The sequence below is a fragment of the Podarcis muralis genome, chromosome 15 (genome assembly GCF_964188315.1).
Source record: "Podarcis muralis chromosome 15, rPodMur119.hap1.1, whole genome shotgun sequence".
In the NCBI taxonomy this organism is placed as follows: domain Eukaryota; kingdom Metazoa; phylum Chordata; class Lepidosauria; order Squamata; family Lacertidae; genus Podarcis; species Podarcis muralis.
The window spans coordinates 36,292,454-36,312,568 of NC_135669.1; the positions used below are offsets into that span (position 1 = coordinate 36,292,454).

Here is a 20,115-nt window from a genome sequence, read left to right on the forward strand (position 1 = left end):
GTGTCGTAGCCTAATTTCTTCACACAGCGTATCCTCCAAGTGTCCCGATTTTCCAGAGACACCTTGTTAGAAAAGGCCTCTCAAAGTCAGACTCTAGGTGCCAGCTGGCACACTTTCAGTTCATTGTTGATTATTCTTTCACTCCTTCTCCCTCTCCCCCACCCCCAAAGAAACACACATTGTGCAATGAAGGTGCTTAAAAGATTTAACAGTTTGCTGCTACATTGCAACAAGGGGAAAGAATTGGGGGTCTTTTCTACAAGCTGAGCACGATACAGGTGAGAGTAATCCCTCTTCTCCTTGAAGGAGAGTGCCAGAAAGTATTAGGAAAGCAGAGGGAAAGCAAAATTCCCTTACTTATTAGGAATGGCCTGGAGCATTGTGAGGGAAAAGTTAACTGCAGATCCAGCTAAGTTTGTTCTGAGCGTGGCTGCAAGGACACACTCTGTTGCCAATTTCCAGCTGGGCAGTTAGGTAGTTTTAGACTCTGCATGCACTGGTTTAAATGCCCACCCACTTTAGATGCAAAAGGCATTGGGTTAAGTTGTGGATGAACATATCAGACGACACAGTGATTCTTCAAACAGCTCTTGTTTATTCACAGGCCAGAACAGAACTGAACTGAAGGGTTCAGCCAGTCTGCTTATATAGAGCTCCACTACAACGCAATAGTAACCACTTTCTGTAACTATCCAATCACTGAACGCCACTTTCAATCCCTTATTTGCATATGTGGACCTGAGTGACAACTATCTACAGTATCCCCCTGCTGGCCCAGGGTGAGAACTTCAGTACATAACACATAGCTTTGCTTTCTTCAAAGGAAGGTGCCAGCCCTGTTGTATTTGAGGATTCTCCCGCTCATCCTGCTGAAATTTTAGACTTTGGACTAGGGGATAGGGGCTCTTTCATTGGAAAGATCTGTATTTTACCACTACTTCTTCAAAAACTGGTAAGCCACGTCTTTTGCATTTGTGGACCCTCCTGCTTATACGGCTAAGCGGGGACATATCAAGAGGTTTAAGTCCTGTAGAACCAGAGAATCGTAGAGTTGGAAGGGACCACAAGGGTCATCTAGTCCAACCCCCTGCAATGCAGGGATCTTTCGCCCAGTGTGGGACTCGAACCCACAACCCTGGGATTAAGAGTCTCATGTTCTACTGACTCAGTGATTGTCTTCCATTCCTGGGCTAAAGATGTTGTGTTCTTGAGCGTGATACTGAATAGTCCTCAGTTTAGGGTAGTTTGTTTCAATATCCCACCCTTTGTACTCTCCTAACCCCATTTTCAGTAAATGTTATTTTACTTGTATAGGGCTCACCTTCCCCCCCTCTTTTTGTTATTGTTTTTTTTATTTTAAAAAAATGGCAAAAAAATCTGTTTAAAAAACAAATCTGTTTTAAAAAAGACTTGAGCCTCTGCCTTGAGTCTTCAAAACAGGACAAGGTGCAAATTTAAATAAGTAAATATTTATGAAAACTGCTCTTAAGGCAGTGTTCCACCGCTGCACATGTTACGATCTTGAAATTTACGAGGAATAATAAAAAGCGGAACAGCAGCTCAGATGCACTGAGGCTATTTCAGCTCCCCCTATGGAAGGCCATTACAATTTCAGCTTTCTATCAGAAACATCGTTAAAGCAAACAGGGAGAGGGAGGAGCAATCCACCAAGAGCGGTACATTGGGATTAATTTGTTTGTTTTGCGCTTCTAAAGAGATTGTATAATAATATGCACAGACACTCTCAATTCACCCACTGTCGACTCATAGAATTAAGAACTCATCAGGGAGGTCCTCCGAAAAAAGGATGTAATTGGATTGCAGCAACAACATAGTCTTAGGAGACTAAGCGACTTGCCACCCCCTTGCTTGAAAGTGTACACAACATCCATTGACTGGAGGTAAAAGGTTTTTTTTCTGTTTCATGCTTTTCTGTCTCCCAAAATAAGTTATGGCAACAATAATGCACCTCAAATGTAGACTTATGGAAACGGCTCCAGTCAAATTCTCCAGAACAACCTAGTCATGTGCTTGGGTACAAATAAATACATGAAGTGCTGGCAGTCATTTCGCCAGATCCTTGAGGTGTGGGGGAAGGGGTTTCAGAGGGTGGGAAATAACTGCAAAACTAGTACAGCAAACAACCAATTTACACACGTCCAATTGACGTGCAACCATGTACATGCACATTGCACCAAACCAAGAGCTTACTTTAAAAATTGGAAAAATGATGCTAGAAGTTAGAGAAGAACCAAAAAGAAAATGAATTGAATAATTAGTTAACTGGGGGAGTTGCTGAAGAAATGTAAAAACAAGGATGCAGAAAAGGGGAGGCATGGGGAAGTCCGGGAAGTAAGGTTTATGAAAAGAGGGTTATGAAATTATACATGTTTAATGTTTGTTTGTTTATGTATTGTATATTGTCTGTGTTTATTTTGTGTTTGGAAAATCAATAAAAATCATTATAAAAAAGAAAAAAAGAAAAATGATGCTAGAAGAGCCTAAAAAATTAAAGGACCCCTGACAGTTAAGTCCAGTCGCAGACGACTCTGGGATTATGGCTCTCATCTTGCTTTACTGGCCGAGGGAGCCGGCGTTTGTCCGCAGACAGTTTTTCAAGGTCATGCTGCCAGCATGACTAAGCTGCTTCTGGCGCAACGGAACACCGAAACCAGAGCAGTGCACGGAAACGCCATTTACCTTCCCGCCAGAGCAGTACCTATTTATCTACTTGCACTTTTTGGCATGCTTTCAAACTGCTAGGTTGGCAGGAGCTGGGACTGAGCAATGGGAGCTCACTCCGTCGCGGGGATTCGAACTGCCGATCCTCTGATCGGCAAGCCCAAGAGGCTCAGTGGTTTAGACCACAGTGCCACCCTAGAAAGGGCAAAAAAAATTGAGGCTCATTTATTTTCCCAAGTCCTCATGAAAAGTTGTCAGCAGATTTCTCCTAACACGCTCATCCATGTGCAATTTTGCCTAATGTCTACATTTTCGCAAAGCATTTTTTCCTAAAGTAGCACATTTTCAATAGAATCTAAGCTGACCTTAGATGATCTGTTTCATAGGATCATAAAGTTGGAAGGGACCCCTTTGGGCATCTAGTTTTTTGTGTGTGTTACATTCACCAGGATATGCATTCACTCCCCCCCCCCCCAAAATAAATGATTTACCAGCATTTCACTGCAAATCTCCCCAGATAAGCACATTTTAGCATGCAGCTTTGGCGAGTTATAAGACCAGGGCTCATTCAGGTGGAAAGCCAGGATATATATAAAGGTAAAGGTACCCCTGCCCGTACGGGCCAGTCTTGACAGACTCTAGGGTTGTGCGCTCATCTCACTCTATAGGCCGGGAGCCAGCGCTGTCCGCAGACACTTCCGGGTCACGTGGCCAGCGTGACAAGCTGCATCTGGCGAGCCAGCGCAGCACACGGAAACGCCGTTTACCTTCCCGCTAGTAAGCGGTCCCTATTTATCTACTTGCACCTGGGGGTGCTTTCGAACTGCTAGGTTGGCAGTTGGCAGGATATATATAGTCAATAAATAATAATGTAATAATAATAAATAATGTTATGGTACACATTTTTGCAAGCAAACCCCAAGGTTTGCAGAAGGACAGACCATTGGAGGGGAAGCCTAAGGAGGGAAAACCAAACAAAACAGCCCCATGCAGATTGAGTGTCCTTTGTGGCAAATGGATGCTGGTTGGTTGTCCAGGAGGGGGTGAAAACAATAAGGGAGGAGGAATAGAATGGAGTGTCCTGAAGGAGGGCATCACCGAGTGACTGGCAGCACAGTCTGACACATGCATATCTAATCTTGAGCCCAATGTGGCTTACTCACAGGCAGTGGAATGTGACCAATTTGGGCAAAGGGGGGAAACCCAGCCAGGTGGGCAGGGCAGAAATAATAGATGGTGATGATGATGATGATTAACCTCTGTCTTCCGTCAGGCAGGCATTGCCACCTGCCTCCCTTCTTGCTTACAACCAATCAGGGGGCAGCCCTGCCTGTCAGTGGCTCTGGCGCCATCTGCTGTTGGGCTCCTCCCCCACCAGTCTCAAAAGGTACCAGCCACCACCGCTCCCAGGTAAGTGGGTACAGGATTGCCCTTTCATACACTGAACAGGAGGAGTCCGCATTGGTTGCTGTTCACATCAGGAAGCCTCAGTCATATTGTGTTACGTCTTCTAAAAATTATATTGTATTATGTGGTAAACCACCCTGTGATCCTTGGATGAAGGCAGTATAGATGATGATGAAGATGACGACAACAACAACAACAACAACAACAACAACAACAACAACGCCACACCTATTTAAGCATTTCTTCAGAAGAAAGAGGTTCCACAGGCAACACCTCAAAAGTTGTTGTTTTTTAAAGAAGTGTGGGGAATCTTTTGGGACCCCCCACAGGGGCAGACTTTGGTAATATGGCTCCCTGAGTGAGGGGGGAAATTTGGCTCCTCACCCTTAAATATTTGTACCAGAGAGGAATGCCAAACCAAGCTATTTGGAGTATGCCAAAATGGCCAAATTGACTGGAAAGCTCAAGAACCAAGAAGATAAAAACTTCAATAAAGAATGGGGGGGATATAATTTATTTAGGAGACCCCCTTTAAGCAGCTGAAAACGTTATCAGGATTTTAATAACACTTGTGATGTAGCAAATACCATGGATAATATGGAGACATATAAAACATGGATTATGAAATAATAGGCAGTTGTAAAAAGTTGTCAATAGAACCCATCGAGGGGATGGTGAGAAGTCTGGAGATTCAGAGCAATCTCTAAATATAGATCTGTATTTTGAATTGTTATAATTCTACACTTGTATAATCAAAGAAAAAATATTTCAAAAATGTTTCTTTTTTTCATAATAATTCATTTTGGTACAGTTGCTTTTTATGGATTATTACACTGTACTATTACAGTGGAACCTCGGGTTACAGACGCTTCAGGTTACAGAAGCTTCAGGTTACAGACTCCACTAACCCAGAAATAGTGCTTTAGGTTAAGAACTTTGCTTCAGGATGAGAACAGTAATCTTGCTCCGGTGGCGCGGCAGCAGCAGGAGGCTCCATTAGCTAAAGTGGTGCTTCAGGTTAAGAACAGTTTCAGATTAAGAACAGACCTCCAGAATGAATTAAGTTCTTAACCCGAGGTACCACTGTATTATCATTATGATGGTGGTGCTGCTGTTGTGCCCCCTTGGTCCAGTACCCTGTGCAGAGGATCTGCCCCACACCGCCCTAAACCCAGAGCTGACTCCTGATGCTGCTGAACTACAACTTCCATCATCCCTGGCCAGTGGCCATGCTTCATGAGAGTTCTGGTTCAGCCACATTGGCTGAGCCTAGGGTTCCCCACAGCTATTTTGAACCTTCTGTTCTCTCCGTATACATTACTGCTCTCCTGAATCTTTTGGCTGCTCAGTCATGCAGGTGTAAACTTGGCCTCTCGTAGATATTTATCTTCCAGTAGCTGCTTAAGGACATTGGGGCAGGGGGAGGTAGCACTGGGTTCCTTCCCAACTCCTTGTGCAACTAGTTTGGCCAGTCTCTCTCCCTTCAAGTACCACTTCCGCCAGCATTCCTCTCTAGGCATGTGCAAAAGGCACTTTGTCACCTTCCTGGGCAACTTTCTGGGGCCCACAGGCAGAACAATGAAAGTAAATTTTAGATGAATTCTGTATTCTATACGTTTTGGAAAGTTGTCTGTCCATCCATCTGCAGGCACGCACCCCTGAAGTTGCTATCACCAAATTTGGCATGGTGGATCCTAAGACCCAGGAGTCGGTTTGGGTCTAGGTTTTGGCAGTGCTATTTCTCAAGAAAAAGAGGTGCCGGAACTCACCATGAAGACCTCCCTTGTTCTCTTATAACTGAGTTCCAGTAAGTTTTGGCTGGGGGGGAAAGCCCTGGGTTTTGCTACCACCAGACACCATTTTGAATCAAAGTGGCAGTTGGAGCCTTTCAAAACTGCATTGCGAATCCAGAATGTCCTGGTAAAATGGAGGCAGTTGGAAGGTATGAGAGCCCACCACTTCTCAGTGGAATCTCTCCCGGTGTAAAGCAGCTCATTCCACCAGGATGTTCTTGCTATCATTCATCCGAAACCTGCTTCCTTGCCTTTTCTGCCTGTTGGTCCTAGTCCTGCCTTCGGGAGCAGTAGAAAGCAAGTCTGCTCCCTCCCCCCCAAAAAAAAAAACCACTCAATATGACATCACTTCCTGTTTTAATGAAAACAAGATCTGGGTCACGTCAATGCCCCAATCAAAGTTCTTCTCCTCAGTCAATCAGTCTGTCTGTCTCCCTTAAAGAAAGTGGGGGGGAGCAAAGGGGTGGAGCCTCTCCGTGAGACCACTAGCATGGCTGTGAGGGGCACCAAGGGCATGTGGGGGCTGAAGAGTGGCCATTGTTGACTCTGGCTTGCTTTGTTTGGCCACTGCATCCCTGCCCCAGCCTGTGAGGAGGAGGCTCAGTAGAGGCATGACACTAATGTAGAATATGTCCCTATTTTGATCTGAGGAATGTTGGGGTTGGGACTTCCATTGGGGCATCAGGTTGGCCCTTGCGAGAACAGAATGCTGGACTAGATGAGTCATTGGCTTTCATTCTTACTTGTTTCTCCAGCACACTATCTGTGACCCCCTGTTTCACAATGGGCTCCTTACACAAGTCAGCTCCTCCCAGTCTCATCCATGAAATGGGCATCGTCGGCATCGTAGGCATAATCAGTGGCGGAGCAAGCCGATCGGGCGCTGGGGGAGTCTGCCTGCCTCCTCCTACTCAGCCACCCTACAGCTGAGGGGGAGGCAGTGGATGGACTGTTCGGGGCAGTACAGAGAGACGCGTGTTCCCAGGAGAGACGCGTGGCTCAGGTGCACTGCAGACCCCGTGGTGAGTGCCACCCAGCATTTTGTCACCCACACCCCAGTGGTGACACCCAGGGCAGCCCACCCCCACCGCACCCCCCTTCCTCTGCCCCTGGGCATAATCTAACTGGCTTAAAGTAGGAATCAGGGAAAATCTGTTGAGAGTTGCATTCATGGCAGTAGGGTGGTACCTCGGGTTACGAACTTAATTCGTTCCAGAGGTCCATTCTTAACCCAAAACCGTTCTTAACCTGAGGTGTGCTTTCACTAATGGGGGCTTCCGCTGCCACCGCGCAATTTTCATTCTCATCCTGGGGCAAAGTTCTCAACCCGAGTTACTACTTCCGGGTTAGCGGAGTTTGTAACCTGAAGCGTTTGTAACCCGAGGTACCACTGTAGTCAGCAGAGTCAGAGCTTGAGGTGAATTGTGCCCCCTTTCTGTCCCTGTTCTCCCCTGTCTTTCCCCCTCCCAGTCACCCAAATGAAATCTGGAAGAGCGCCTCATAAAAAAAATAGGATGAGGATTGTGTGCAGGCCTGGGGGCATAGGTTACCAGCCCCCTGATTGGAACGACATGGGGAAAGATTTGTTTACCTCTGCTAAAATGTCGGGTAGGCTTCAAACAGAAACACAAATGAAATTGGCACAGGGCTTACCTTTCAAACTCCGGCACAAAGTCAGCAACGAATGCCCGGTGCTGGGGGTGTTCAACACTGGAGCTGCCAGCTGAGATTCCCTCTCCAAGCTCGTCAAGGCCTAGGGCCCAGACCTGCAGCCTGCAAGGAATCCACGCTGAACGGGTTCATTGCATCCTGCTCTCTATACACTTCAGCCAGGTGAACAGAGCAGCCGCTCTCGAGCTGAAGGTGTGGGTTCCGTGAGGAAGCCCTCCCAGGTGACGTGGACAAACCCTTTGAGCGTTTGTCCCTCTCATTACCTAGTTATCACCCCTCTGCCCTCCTCCTGCCTCCGAGATAGGGAGCCAGCAGGCTTGCTTTAAAATAAACCTCAAAAAAAAAGGTCGGCAACGTGTGATTAACTTAATGTGATAAGAAGCCCAGAGAACTCGGGAAGGAGTGATTGGCAAAAGGTGACAAACAACTCCCCGCCGGGATTAATTTACCGTTTCACGGACTGACAAGGCAGCTCATTATTACACCCAATTATTTATTCTGCCTCAGCCAGAAAGGCTCGAGGAGCGCCACGCTGGGAATAAATGGCAGGCCGCTTTCGCTTGCAGGTGCAGAGCAGGAGAGAGGCACAACATTTCGGGCTGTGCTGAGATTTCCCCCCCGGGCTTTATGTTTTCCACAGACCATTTTGGGGAGAGGTGCAGGACCTTTTACAGAGAAATCGGGCTATTACTTACAGGTTTCTGTCATTTGCAGGTGGTGAAGGGGTTCAAGACAGTCTGCGGAGAACGATCATGGGCTTTGTGCTTTTTGAAGAGCAATGGGCCATTTCGGAGTAAGGCTGCCAGGAAGGCGGGGATATTTTTGCTGCAAATTTGCAATTCTGTCTTCTCCCTTGGCAGACCATTTGCCAGCTTATTATGGGAAGGCCGTTTGGAGCTTCTGGGGCTGCTTTTCAGATTGCATTTTTTAAAGGTATAAGGCAGTTCATATACAGTGTCTGCATAAAGTGTGTTTCATCACTTCCTCCATCATTGCAAGTGAAAACAACAAGAAGCCGTGAAGCTGTGCTGTCTGGAGCCTCCAATGAAACCGAAAATCACACTAATCCCTCCTCATGCGGATTAACATAAAAGGCTTCTGTATTATCCTTGTGAGATAAGAGACAACAGCAAAGAGAGGCTGGGCCTTCTCTGTCTTTATATGTTGTGGTGCTTTCCTTGGTATAAAAGCTCTGACCCAAAAGGAAGAGGGGAAGTGGTGGCTGAGGCCTGTTGGGATTGGTGGGGAGAAGGTTGGAAGGACAACTGTAGGTAGAGACAGAGCCAATGACAGGCCAAGACAACTAATTCTATTTTTGCCTCCCTCCTCCTCCTTCCTGCTGAGTTCTACAAGGGCAACACTGAGACTAAGGCAGGGGTCGTCAACCTTTTTATACCTACTGCCCACTAATGCATCTTTCTTGATGGTAAAATTTCCTTACCACCCACCAGTGCTCAATGGAAGGAAGATTCAGCTTATGCCGTAGAACCCCCTACCGCCCACCTAGAATCCTGAAATGTCCACTAGTGGGTGGGAGGGACCAGGTTGACAACCCCTGGACTAAGGGGTAAACTTGGAAGGAAGATGACAGTCAGGTCCAACCTCTTGACTGGATGTAAGGAAGAAGGCAGCCAGGTGGGGGCTGGCTGAAGTCAGCCTAAGTTTGGTGGGGCAGTACTTATTGGTATGGAAACCCAGTCAGATGGGCAGGGGTACTATTATTATTATTATTATTATTATTATTATTATTATTATTATTATTATTTCTATTATTATTATTATTATTATTTCTATTATTATTATTATTATTCCTAATGCACCAGTCTCTATGGGAGGAGGAGGAGGAAAATACTGTTCTAACAAGGAATGATCCTTGATTCGGGATGCAACAAGGAAGCATCCTAGGCTGTGTTCATCACAATCAGCACGGAATTTTGACGGAAGGGAGAAGTCGAACGTTTTCAGACTGAAAAAACAACAGTAGCAAATACAAGTCCTATTTGCTTTTGCGATTTCCACTCCTGGCCTCAGACAAAACATGCAAATTACTGCAAGTCATGCTCTTGTTTCTGTAAATGTTCTCTGACACCCCTGCCCGAGATATATGTTGCTTTCTTACAAAGTCACTGCATGGCATGCCCAAATTCAATTTGTATAGTAGTACCTCGTGTTACATACTTAATCCGTTCCGGAGGTCCGTTCGTAACAGGAAACCGCTCGTAACATGAGGCACGCTTTCTCTAATGGTGCCTCCCACTGCTGCTGCTGCGCTGCCGGAGTGCGACTTCTGCTCACATCCCGAGGCAAAGGTCACAACAAGGGGCATCTACTTCCGGGTTAGCAGAGCGTGTAACCCGCAGCATTCGTAAGGGGGACAATACGAAACACGAGGTACCACTGTACTGATGATCCAGCCTGAACATCATCTCATTCATTTTCCTAAGCATTTTACATATTGGAGGCTACATTCTCTAGAAGACCTACCGCTGACTCCAGTTGACATTACCGATTGTACCATTTTGTAAGGGGGGACAGGTGTCCCACACCTGCAGAGTTTATAGAGGGCGCCATTTGGACTGTGGGGAAGGCCTAACACCCTCTCCCAAAACACCACTTCCCTCATCTTCAAAGCAATCCCTGAGGCTGCCTCTTAGTGAAACATATCACATTTATGTTGGCCCTTACCTGGGGGGCTGATCTAACCAACCTGCTCACCTCCCTTCCAAGGCGTTCTTCTAGATCCAGACACAACATGTAGATCTTCAGCTCCCATATGGAATTGGGGTTTTTTTAAAAAAAAAAAAAAAGCAAGCAGGTGGCGATCCTATTTCCAACCATTTGTGGATGACAGTTAGTGAGTCCTACAGTTGCTAGGCAACAGCAGCATCCTTTCTTCCCCCCCCCAGAATTGAACAAAGATGCAAACAAACAGTGGAGCTCTTTGTACAATCTTTGAAGGAGGGAAGAACTCAAGGAATCATCTTGTGGTTGCTTAGGAACTCCAGAGCAGACTTCTGATAACATCTGGGCACCCTGGAAATATTTGATCAATGCTCCCTGCGGTTGCCAAAATCTTCCTGCTAGGCTTTTTAGCTCTCTGATCCTAAAGGAATAATTTAGCTGATGGGCTATCTAAAGCAGCCATCGGCAACCTAGTGCCTCCCAAGTGTTTTGGACCACAACTCCCATCAGCTCATGGAAACTGTGGTCCAAGGGTTCCACCCAATGCTAGTCCTACTCAGAGTGGAGCCACTGGAGTTAATGGAAATGACTCACTTAAGCACACAGATTTTAATGGGTCTACTCTGAGTAGGACTTAGTCGGCAACAACGCCCAACAGCTGAAGGACAACAGGTTGGTGAAAACTCATCTCAAGTACTGGAAGCAAGCAGTGCCTGATAGAAGGGGACTTCTTCACAGTGCCCCAACTTCCTGCTTTGACCCCCAAATATTCAGTGGTATCTCATACCTTCCAACATGACACGCCCCAAACCCAGGAAGCCATCTTCTGGGTCTCACTCCTGTGTGAGTCACTTGACTCATGTTTGATCATGGCCCCCCAAGTGCTTTCTTCAGGAACAGCACCCGAAAACACGCGTTTGGGGCCACCGTGCCCCCCCAAAATGCAGCCCCAAATCACACAAGATTGCGGCGGCCATTTTGGCCACTGTCCTCTAGCAATAAAAAAACAGGATGTCCCATTTTATTTCTGGGATGGTTGACAGGTATGGTATCTGTCGCCTTGCCAAAATCTTCTCGCTCATTGGAAAAAGGCTTTTATCACTTCATTTCCAATACATTCTGCTGCATTTATACCTGAGGTCACTAGTCTGGCAATAATGGAAGAAACAGCTTTTCCACCTCATAGATATATGGTAGCCTTTACCATTGATTCCAATTTTGTGGCAACTGCAGCTTCTGCATTGTGTTCTTCATTCCTTATGCATACAATGTGTATGTGAGGCCACATCTGCATTGGCATACCGCCAGCTCTCGAAGACACACCTGTTTAGGCATTCCCCTGAACTTGAACTTCCTGGTACAACTGCTTGAATTGCTCTTTTAACTGTTTTGTTATGTTTTTTTAACGGACTTCTTTGATTGTATATTTTATATTCAGGTATCTTTAAGGTTAGAATTGTTGTATGGCGTGCTCTTATTGTGTTTGAATTTTACCATGCTTGTTAACTGCTTAGGAGTTATTGTAAGTGGTATATAAATTAATAAAAGTAATTATCATTATTATTATCATCATTAAGATTACTATTAAACATAATAATAATATGCACTTTCACATTATCTTCCCTGGGCCTTTCAAGAATGCAACACTGGAAGGAAGCGACTCAAAAACTATATCAACTCTTAGGCTAGATGTGACTGCAACAGATAAGCCGAACCGTTCTGCTCCAATATAACTGCAAGATCCTGCAGTTGGGGCAGTGCCCAGCCATGCAAATAACACATGCGACGCACCGGCCATAATGCATCCCATAAGCCGCTTACCTTCATGCTTGGCGGAGCAGTGAGCGGTGGAGATAAGGGTCTCTCTGGAGCTGCCATATCTGTGCTGTTCAACACGTCTTGTTTCCTGTAATACAAGGAGAAATTGATCTTAACGTTTTCGTTCCTGGCCTTTTAAAGAGCACAGAAAACCCCAAAGAGAAAAAGAAGGGGAAACTTTTGAGAATTCTGAACCCAAAAAAGTTCTCCATTCTATTATTTTTAAGAGGGAGGGAGGGGGAGAGAGAATAACCCTAGTTCTTGAGAGAATTCATATTGATCCTTTGTTTTATCCAATTATTTATGGCCCCTAAAAGCAGAGAAGGTCTTTCATTGGGGCATCCAAAGTAGGGAACATCAACAGAGCCTATACCTGCTATGTAAGTTGCAGGTAAAATCCATTCCAGGTAATTTCTATTAGTGGGCTAAGCTGAGGGTTAGCTATATAGAGCTGGGTTTCTATGGCAACACTCTTGCAAAAAAAATATTTCCCTCCCTCCCCACCGCCCCACTCTTCCTTGTCCCCAGTTTCTCCATCTGGTCTTATCTATTGACTCTGTAATGTTTGCTCATATCTTTCTCGCTCGACAGAAAGGACACGATGCACAGCAGAACAGATGCTGATCACGGTTATGCCAGATCACCGCCAGGGAATCACACAAAAAAGGAAGAAAGGAAGAAATGTGCCGCTCTGAGTTTATCATGGCCTGCCCAGGCTGAACTTCAGGAGGAAAGCCTAATGAACAGGGAAACGTACAAAGCATGTTTTTCACTGCAACCGCTTCATAGCGCAGAATTCTTTTTTCTTTATTTTAACAAATTGGAAACAGTTCTTTAATATTGCACACTCCCTTGTTCTCTGAATAATGTCAAGTTCCAGAGGCAGCCCTTGCTAAGCTTTGGCTATGCACACACACCATATGTTTAAAGCACATTGAAAGCATGTGACTTAACCCAAAGAATCCTGGGAACTGTGGCTTGTTAAGGGTGCCGGGATTTGTAGCTCTGTGCGGGGATAAACTACAGTTCCCAGGATTCTTGCGCATTGTGGATTTTCGAGGGGATATTTACTAAGAAGTTTTGCGGCCATCATAGGACAAAAACTGGCAGGCACACTGGTGCCCGAGGGCACCACATTGGAGACCTCTGGTGCACAGTATAGACATAGATCCCTTCATGGATCACTGCCTTGCCATGGAGAAGGGGCTTGAATAACTCAGAGAAGCTATGAGCTATGCCTTGCAGGGTCATCCAAGATGGACAGGTCATAGTGGAGGGTTTTGACCAAACGTGATCCACCTGGAGCAGGAACCGGCAAGCCACTCCAGTATCCCTGCCAAGAAAACTCCATGGACAAAGACAACAAGCATATAAAAGTTATGATGCTGGAAGATGTGCCCCTCAGGTCGGAAGGCGTCCAACATGCTACTGAGGAAGAGCGGAGGACAAGTACAAGTAGATTCAGAGCTGATGAAGCGGCTGGGCCAAAGCCAGAGGTCACTCAGTTGTGGATATGCCTGGAAGCGAAAGGAAAGTCCAATGCTGTAAAGAAAAATATGTGGTCAAAAATGAGATGGCAAGAACATGAGTTTGACCAAACTGCAGGAGGCAGTGGAAGACAGGAGTGCCTGGCGTGCTCTGGTCCATGGGGTCACGAAGAGTCGGACACGACTAAACGATTAAACAACAACAACATAGACATTGTTGGAAAGTAGCTGTGAAGAGTGTGGAGGGTGTCAGGACCTCCACTCCAGCCTGCTGACCAGCATCAGGGACGCTCACTACCTTTACAAGACTGTTGCACTTGACTCTTCCTGCCCGTTGCCCCTCTGCATAAATCCATACCATTTGCTTCCTAGCAAACACACATCTAATGAAACGCTTGCGACTAAAAATGCCAAATAAATTAACCCCAGGAACTGAGAACAGATGAATAATTGGTGGCGGACATGGGCAGAGCACCACCCACCAGCTGGTGCGGTCAGGATAATTGTGCCAGCTAATGCCGCCTGTGAGCAGAATTACGATGAGCTGGTCCCACCAAGGGACAAGTCGGAATCCGTTATCTTTTAACCAACCGGCTCCAAGTGCGGTTTTCCTTGCTGCCGCAGAAAATGTGCAATTCTGCCTCTGTAAATGGAGGGCTAGAAGGAAAGGCTCACTCGGAGGGCAGTTCTGTCTATGGACCCACAAGTGACTTCTGTGGTACAGAGCTCCATCTTCATCCGGTGGCCCTGTCAGGATGGGGAATAGCCTAACTTTGTTTGTCTGTGTTCCTGTAATCTCTAGGTTAGACTAGGTAAAAGTAAAGGGAGCCATGACCATCAGGTCCAGTCATGGCCGACTCTGGGGTTGCGGTGCTCATCTCGCTTTATTGGCCGAGGGAGCCGGCATACAGCTTCTGGGTCATGTGGCCAGCATGACTAAGCCGCTTCTGGCAAACCAGAGCAGCGCACAGAAACGCCGTTTACCTTCCCACCGGAGGGGTACCTATTTATCTACTTGCATTTTGGCGTGCTTTCAAACTGCTAGGTTGGCAGGAGCAGGGACTGAGCAATGGGAGCTCACCCCGTCGCGGGGATTTGAACTGCCGACCCGCTGATCGGCAAGCCCAAGAGGCTCAGTGGTTTAGACCACAGCGCCACCCGCGTCCCCCTCTAGGTTAGACTACTCCATTGCAATAGAGCCTCCTCTGAAGATAGTTGAGAACTTCAGAATTTAAGAAGAGGCTGTTGGATCAGAGGTGCTAGCAGCCAGTGGCTTTAAAAAAGAGGATTAAAAAATGGGTGGAGAACTCTTCCCATGACTCTTAACTACAATAGTGAATTGGAACCTTCATGTCCTGAGACAGCGCTTCTCCAGATGACAGCTGCTGGGGGCTACTGTCCTTATGCCCTGATTGTGAAGAAATCTGGTTGAGAACAGAGATCTCCTTATGTTTTAATCCAGGAGAAGGGAAGCACATTTTCAGCCTGAGGGTCACATTGCTCCCCAAGAACCTTCCAAGGACCACCCACTGGATGTGGACAGGGCCAACAGCAAATGTGAGAGAGGTGGTGAATGTAAAAATACACACACACACACACTTCATCGGAACTGAGTGAAGATGGCGGCTGCCAGCAGTGAAGAGACCTTTGGATTGATTTGGCAGAAACACCAGCGTGTGAGGAGATGCTGCATACCTATAGAGGGGAATCATAGACATAAAATCCACACAGAAACACATCATTGCTTGTTTCAACTCACTTGTGGGAACAACTCAGAGGCCGTAAAAGAAGGAAGGTTAACAACAGGGAGAATTAGAGGAACCATCGGAAATGACTATGAAAAGCAGTAGAGATGGGAAGTCCTATTAAAAAAATTATAATTTGGCAGATTATTTGGATTATTTGATATGTATATGTATAATTTGGAATATTTAATGTGATTAGATCAGATTGTGAATGTGGAAAATTTAATAAAAATGAATTTAAAACACACACATGGGGTGTGTGGAGTGTTAGGGGAGGGGGAGGGCCTATGGTAGGGGACACATCATACTCCTTCTGGGGTAGTTTGCCCATCTTTGGTCCCCACCCAACAGTCAGTTCTCCTCTGTGCCTCCTGGAAGCTATCAGCATGTGACAGTGGCCACACCCTGGGAACAGCTTTGACTGGCTGGCTAAACCATGTGAGGGTAGCCAATGGGTCTCAAACCACCAGCGAGTTAGGGACATCCACTGTGTGCAAAGACATGCTCTTGCGGATTGAGCGGACGAGACCAATAGTGCGTCCAACGGTCAAGAAGGATGTTTCTGCATGTGCTGTAGAGGGAAGTAAGAGGCAGATGGGGCTCGTCCACCTGGGAAGGTAGCCCATCTAAGAGAAGGAAAACTCTGGTCTTAAACACCCGCTGCCTTGTGGGATATCTTCAGGACAAGAAAAGTCCAAGGAGTAAACCCTACACAAATCCGGAGTGGAGTCCCTAAGACGGTTGGATGGCATCTTGTACGCCTCCTTCCAACAACTCCTGAAGCCAAGCTGGTTCCAAACGTATTGCTCTGCTTTCCTTTGGACCACATAGGTGAGGCCGAGAGAGGGGTCTTGTCATCTGGGACCTCCATGCACACTGCCCCATAAGATCACTTCAGTGCCTTTAACACAGCAGTTTGACTTCACCCCTGGAGGCACACTTCATTGTCTCTCGAGACAGAAGGACAACAACATCAACTCCTCCTCCTGAGTCTCAGCATTCCCCACTTCTTGAACTCAGCAGGGGAGAGGATGAGGACTAAACTAGGAGGAGCTGACTCTGCCTGTCACTGACTCTGGCTCCGCCTCTCATTCGAGGCCTTCCTACCCATGAGGTGGGGTGAAATAGCCACCTCGGGCAGCGGAAACCCCTGTTGCCTGCTCCGCCAGAGGCAGAGAAGTGGCAATAGAGACAGTGCTGATTTCCAGCAATTTTTCACCCAAACCTCGTGAGATTTTGATGGAACCCGCCGCTACCACTTTGTGTTGCTGCTGCACAACCTAGTTAAAGGAAGCTTTGGTGAGTCGGACGCGACTTAACGACTAAACAACAACAACAATTGCGGCGGCAGCAGGGTGGGTTTGCACTTGCCATCTCAAGCAGCAAAATGGGATGCACTGCCCCTGGTCTCTCTGCCATTTGCCCTACCAGCCATCACTGTGTAGAAGGTCCCAGGTTCCAATCCAGGTAGGGCTATAAAAACTCCTGTCTCCAACCCTGGAGAAGCTCTGTCAATCAGTTTGGAGGCAACAGGGAGGCAGATGAATCAGTGGTCTGACCCACTGGAAGATAAGTTTCTATCTTCCTTTAAAAAAAGAAACCCTCTCTCCTTTGTGTGTCTTGAAAAGGCATCAAGGGACCTGCCCGCCCTGTGATCGTGTTTAAAATCATTTATCTCCAGACTATTAATTTTTCATGTGCAGAGCATTAGCGTCAAGATGTTGAGGGTTCAGGGAAAGACGATCAGAGGTTTCAGCCCATTTTCTTTTCTGCCTGGCACATTAATCCCTGGGTTGCACAGTCCAAACACCCGACTGTTTGTCCTTTGTTTCTATGACAACCTCCAGGATGATGGCAAAGCACGATAACACACACCATGACAGATGACTCGAACGAGAGATTGGGGAAAATCTGGGTAACAGGTGCTCTGGGGACACCGGGATTTGTTTATGGTAATTGGGGAAACTTTCTTGGAATAGATTTAGGATCTTGGCAGGGGGGGTAGTGGGGCTGCAATCAGGAGGGCCAAAACTTTAATAAGGAATGGGGGGAATTTATAATTTACCTTAAGAACCATTGTAAACGGTTAAAATTGTTAGTGGGATTGCAATAACACTTGAAGAACTATGGACTTAATCGAGATACAGAAATTTGGACTGTTACAAAAGATGCAGAAGGAAAGGACTAACAATAAGACCCGCAAAGGGGAGGATGGAATGTAAATTTTAATATGGAAAATCAAATAAATAAATTGCAGAGGGCAGAGAGAATGGTCAAGGAAATCTGCTCTGAGATTCAAATAAGTGAAAGCTGGAGGTTGACATAGTTCCTCAAAATGCAAGAAGGTCCATTTTAAAAACATTTGGGCTTATTTTTATTTATTTTTTAGAAGTCTAGGCTTATTTCAGTTTCTCAAAGCTTCAAGTGTACAGCAGTATCCAAACCTAGATGAAAACCTGCTCCTGATCCATCATGCAGAATTTGGATAGACTGAAAATTTGAAAAACTCTGAAGCTTCGAAAGGTTCAGTCTGCCAATTTGATGGTGCTTAGTTTCAGAGGTTCTCAGACCTTCAGGTCACACTGAATGTTCGCACATCATTCTGGGTTTCATGCTGATGACTGCTTGGGCATTCAGCGCATTCCCATAAATGAAAAATGAACTGCATGACAGCCATTTGTTTCATTAATGGACACGAATGGGAATACAAATGAATGAGTTCAGAATGAAACTTCCTTTTTTTCTCATTTCTTTCAAGTGGAATCCTGCTGGAACATCACAGAAAAGGGACATAAAGGGGAGGAAGGGAAAGGAGCAGCACATTCATATACCTGTGCTTTTAAAGAATAATAAAAATCCTATGAAATGAGAGACTTTTGTCCCAACCATCTGAAATTTCAGACACCTTATCTCTTGCAGGGTGTAATGGGATTTGTGAAACCAAATGGGATGGTAAACACAGAACTCACAAGCAGAAGAGGAGCAGCTCAGTCTGCCACTGAAGGAATGGAATACTTTCAGGATCAGTGCCTTCCTTTTTAAATTCTCTGTAAAGTGAGGACACTTGCCCCAATCGGTTTGAAGTTTGGAAGATCTGACACCCTGCTGATGGGAAGCCTCATGCTATCTGTGCAGAAAATGCCAACCCATTGAAGTCAGTGGCAAACCAAAAATGAAAGGGTGGTACACAAAAACAAAGGAACCCCATTCCATATCAGAAATAAAATAAATGTGATTCTAATGACTAACGCAACAAATAAAACTTTAAATGAATGGAGTCAGAGTGGAGAGTAGATGCACGTTCTCTTTAATACACATGAATGTATGGACCTCATCTACATTATACATTGAAAGCACTATTGTACTATTTTATTTATTAGATGGATAGATAGATAGATAGATAGATAGATAGATAGATAGATAGATAGATAGATAGATAGATAGATAGATAGATATAGATAGATGATAGATAGATAGATGATAGATAGATAGATAGATAGATAGATAGATAGATAGATAGATAGATAGAGATAGAGATAGATGATAGATGATAGATAGATGATAGATAGATGATGGATGGATAGATAGATAGATAGATAGATAGATAGATAGATAGATAGACAGATAGGAAGTAAGTATTGGGAGTTTTCAACATAAAACGCAACAAAAGCCAAACTAATCTAAAGAAGATAAATAGAGAAGCAGGAATAAGCAAAAGAAGAAAATGAAGAAACAGGAAAAAGAGAGAAGAAATGAGCGCACGCTCCTCCGTCATAATTACCATATTTTTCCATGTATCAGACTAAGGGGTTTTTTTACCAAAAAATTAGGTTTAAAATTGGCACTCGTCTTAAACACGGGTAGTGCTGAGGGGTGTTTTCTTAATTTTGAGACGTGGAAAAATACAGTAAATCTTAACCCTTACTCCACACACAGGTAAGTGAACCCTCCCAGCTCTCACCTGGGAGCTTCCCCCTCTTCCCTCAGCCTCCCACCCTGGGAGATCCTCTCTAGCCTGCCTCTCATGCAGAGCCCTCCATCTCCTGTCTATCACCTTCCTGTGTGGATCTTCATTAATCCAAGAGAGAAAACTTCAAAAGCAAAGCATAAACATATATATGGGACGATGAACAGAACAACCACTGGATAGCTTAGTTGGTTAGAGAGTGGTGCCGATAACAACAAGGTTGCAGGTTCTATCTCCATATGGGGCAGCTGCATATTCTTGCATGGCAAGGGGTTGGGCCAGATGATCCTCAAGGTCCCTTCCAACTCTATGATTCTATGAAAATTTTAAAACCATAAAAGAAAAGAAAAGAAAAGAAAAGAAAAGAAAAGAAAAGAGAGGGTCTTCTGATTCTCTGCCTGCCAGTTGTATCTATAAACACTGTTGAAAGTATTCAAGGTATACAGTCCAAGATGACTTCTAGCTGTATTAATGTCCAGCTTTTTCACCAATCAAGTAGGTGTTATATTCTCAGTCTTCACTTCCAGGCATCTCAGATTCTCCTTTTTTTTTTCACTCAAAATGTCCAAAAGAAGAAAAGCACTGTTGTACCACTTTGAAGACTCGTGGCTTAACCACAAAGAAACTTGGGGACTGCGGTTTGTGAAAGGTGCTGAGAGTTGTTAGGAGACCCCCCCATTCCCCTCACTGAGCTACAATTCTAAGGGTGCTCTAAGAATCAATCCCTCTCCCCAGGGGACTCTGGGAATTGTGTGCCTAGGATTGGCACTACCCAAAATGGATCTGTTTTGAGTAGATCCAGCTGAGGCCATTTGCAGTGCCAGAAAGGCAATTCATCATCCCTGTGTCAGCCCTTCAAATAT

The 20,115-nt window shown here is 45.5% G+C and overlaps 1 protein-coding gene across 10 annotated transcripts in view; it reads right to left on the minus strand.

The window, feature by feature from the left end:
* Positions 1 to 20,115, minus strand: part of RAP1GAP2 (RAP1 GTPase activating protein 2) — a 192,570-nt gene that overhangs the window by 58,447 nt on the left and 114,008 nt on the right. For 6 of the 10 annotated variants that reach the window (XM_028707778.2, XM_028707783.2, XM_028707780.2 and 3 more), the window contains one exon: positions 12,057 to 12,141. The exons of 1 other annotated variant lie outside the window; for it this stretch is intronic. In XM_028707778.2, the coding sequence (XP_028563611.2) occupies positions 12,057 to 12,141 (85 nt within the window). Of the gene's footprint in view, positions 1 to 8,248; positions 8,731 to 9,717; positions 9,737 to 12,056; positions 12,142 to 12,426; positions 12,490 to 20,115 lie in introns of those variants that run through there. 3 more of the 10 variants (XM_028707782.2, XM_077919934.1, XM_028707786.2) reach the window with 3 other exon arrangements.